The sequence below is a fragment of the Priapulus caudatus genome, unplaced genomic scaffold (assembly GCF_000485595.1).
Source record: "Priapulus caudatus unplaced genomic scaffold, Priapulus_caudatus-5.0.1 Scaffold27, whole genome shotgun sequence".
In the NCBI taxonomy this organism is placed as follows: Eukaryota; Metazoa; Priapulida; class Priapulimorpha; order Priapulimorphida; family Priapulidae; genus Priapulus; species Priapulus caudatus.
In genome coordinates this window covers 136,236-138,196 of record NW_014577088.1, presented here as the reverse complement: position 1 = coordinate 138,196, position 1,961 = coordinate 136,236, and the positions used below count along the sequence as shown (strand labels likewise).

The 1,961-nt window shown below is 34.7% G+C and overlaps 1 protein-coding gene across 4 annotated transcripts in view; it reads left to right on the top strand.

The window, feature by feature from the left end:
- Positions 1-1,961, top strand: part of LOC106814803 (coiled-coil domain-containing protein 108-like) — a 72,052-nt gene that overhangs the window by 16,392 nt on the left and 53,699 nt on the right. For 2 of the 4 annotated variants that reach the window (XR_001394667.1, XM_014819160.1), the window contains exons 7-8: positions 1,246-1,391; positions 1,738-1,833. Coding sequence is in view for 3 of the 4 variants with exons in the window: in XM_014819160.1 (XP_014674646.1) it covers positions 1,246-1,391; positions 1,738-1,833 (242 nt within the window). In the remaining variant the exon portion in view is untranslated. The remainder of the gene's footprint in view (positions 1-1,245; positions 1,392-1,737; positions 1,834-1,961) is intronic. The other 2 variants (XM_014819171.1, XM_014819179.1) reach the window with 2 other exon arrangements.

Sequence of the window (1,961 nt, the reverse complement as noted above, 5' to 3'; positions counted from 1 at the left end):
AGTGGCACAGTGAGACTGTTCAACTATTCAATGTTAAAATGCAGAATCTTACAAATTTACCTTCTGTGTTCTCATACACATGAAATACAATTTTTTTTTCCTGCTCCCCAAATTGTCATCTGAGCAGGGTCAGTCGGAATGCAGGCAAAGACCAATTACTTGTGTGATTCACGAGGTATTGTAGAGGCATCAGGATAACGTGCAAGAGTATGTGTAATAAAATACCCAAATTCTTGATCCTCTTAGGATGTTAAATTTTAATTGCATTTTTAAGTTTCTGTTGAAACCAAGACGTTTCTACACACGTTCATGCACGTTGGTTTTCTCACTTGCCACTTTATTTAACACTAAACGGGTACACATCTTCAACCAATCTTATCTGCAATGCGAATATTTATCGGTGTGTAAGGACTGCATCTTCAAGTGATGCATAACAACAAACCCATTTTCATCTTTTAAATGTTTAAATATTTCTTATGTCTCTAAGTTACCAGCAGGTTGCAGTGGTCACTATCCCCAGCGTGCTGTTAAAATAGATCTGCAATATGTAGCATCAGTTGCCGTACAGTCACACTTGCAGTATTACAGTGTTGTTCAGATGATATAAGTAAGGAGTTTTTGAAGGTGAAATATGAGGCACTTGATGCTTGCCGGTTTGGGCCAATCGCTGCCTGTCCTCTTACTCCTAGAAATAGATCCAGTGGTTAGATATGTCTTGAAGTTTTGAGAAGTTTTGCAGGTCTCTTATTCTATCACAGGAACCACTATCTGTGTATGTGCTGCACCTATATGACTTGGGGTTTCTGTTGGGATTACACTTCTTAAGTGTTTATACCAATACCGAGGCAGCAGCAGTGTTGCATAAGTCGCATTTGAAGGGGATATACGCTGGAAGAATTTAAATTACTTTACAGGCATTGTTAACGTGTAGCATTATATATGGTTCAACTTTATTTGTGCTATGTTACTGGAATAGTTTCAAGCAATACAGGTAACTGTCAATGGCGTGGCAAATATTACTCTCCACAAGTTAGAAAGGATATATTATGTGTGCTAGCTAGTAGCTATACAATCAATGTATGAATACACATGTTCAAGATTATATTAGATTAATAGTGATAACCTAAATATATATAAAAGGTATTATAGTGTTAACTATAAGATCTATTAATCTATGTTCGGAGATAGTTCAATGCAATCAAATTCGAGGTAATAATATATAATGTATTCATTACTTGATTACAGGTAAATTTTCTCACCATGTGGTATCTAGTCTAGAGCAAAGAGACACTGCAATGCAGAACAACAATGGGGTCATTGAGGTTGACTTCCATAACATACCTATAGGTGATCAAGCAGTGAAACGTGTGAAGGTGGAGAATGCTTCTAAAGTATGTGGTAGTTTGCACATCAGCTAGTAAACGTGAAATATAACTCTATTGATAGTTGTGTTTATGTTAGGTTAAAGAACTGCTTTAGTGTACTATTTACATTATAAAATGTAAACAATCATTTGATGTGTAATGCAAGTTAAAGTTTGAGCAGTTGCACTACGGAAAAAGGCTCAACCATTTGTGGAACATGATCTTCCCAATGTAGTGAACAATAACAGTTGCAATCATTAATATGATTATCATTAATAAATAAGTTGGGTATGTAAAAATAACATGAAATGGAATGGAATGGGGTGGAATGTAATATAACATAATGTAATTTTAGTTTTTTTTTAATATCCAGATGAAGAAGCCAATCACACTGAAAAACTGCATAGGATCAGACACTGCATCAAAAATCTTCAGGATTGAGCATAGTGATTTGGACAGTATCGTTTCAGTGAGTAACACTTGTATCAGATTCAAATTTTTCCTTGTTTGGGAGCCACTGGTTGGTTATTGTATTATTATGGATTTTTCAGCATATTGTTTATTCATTTAATAAAAAAAAAAATTTGCATTTTTTTT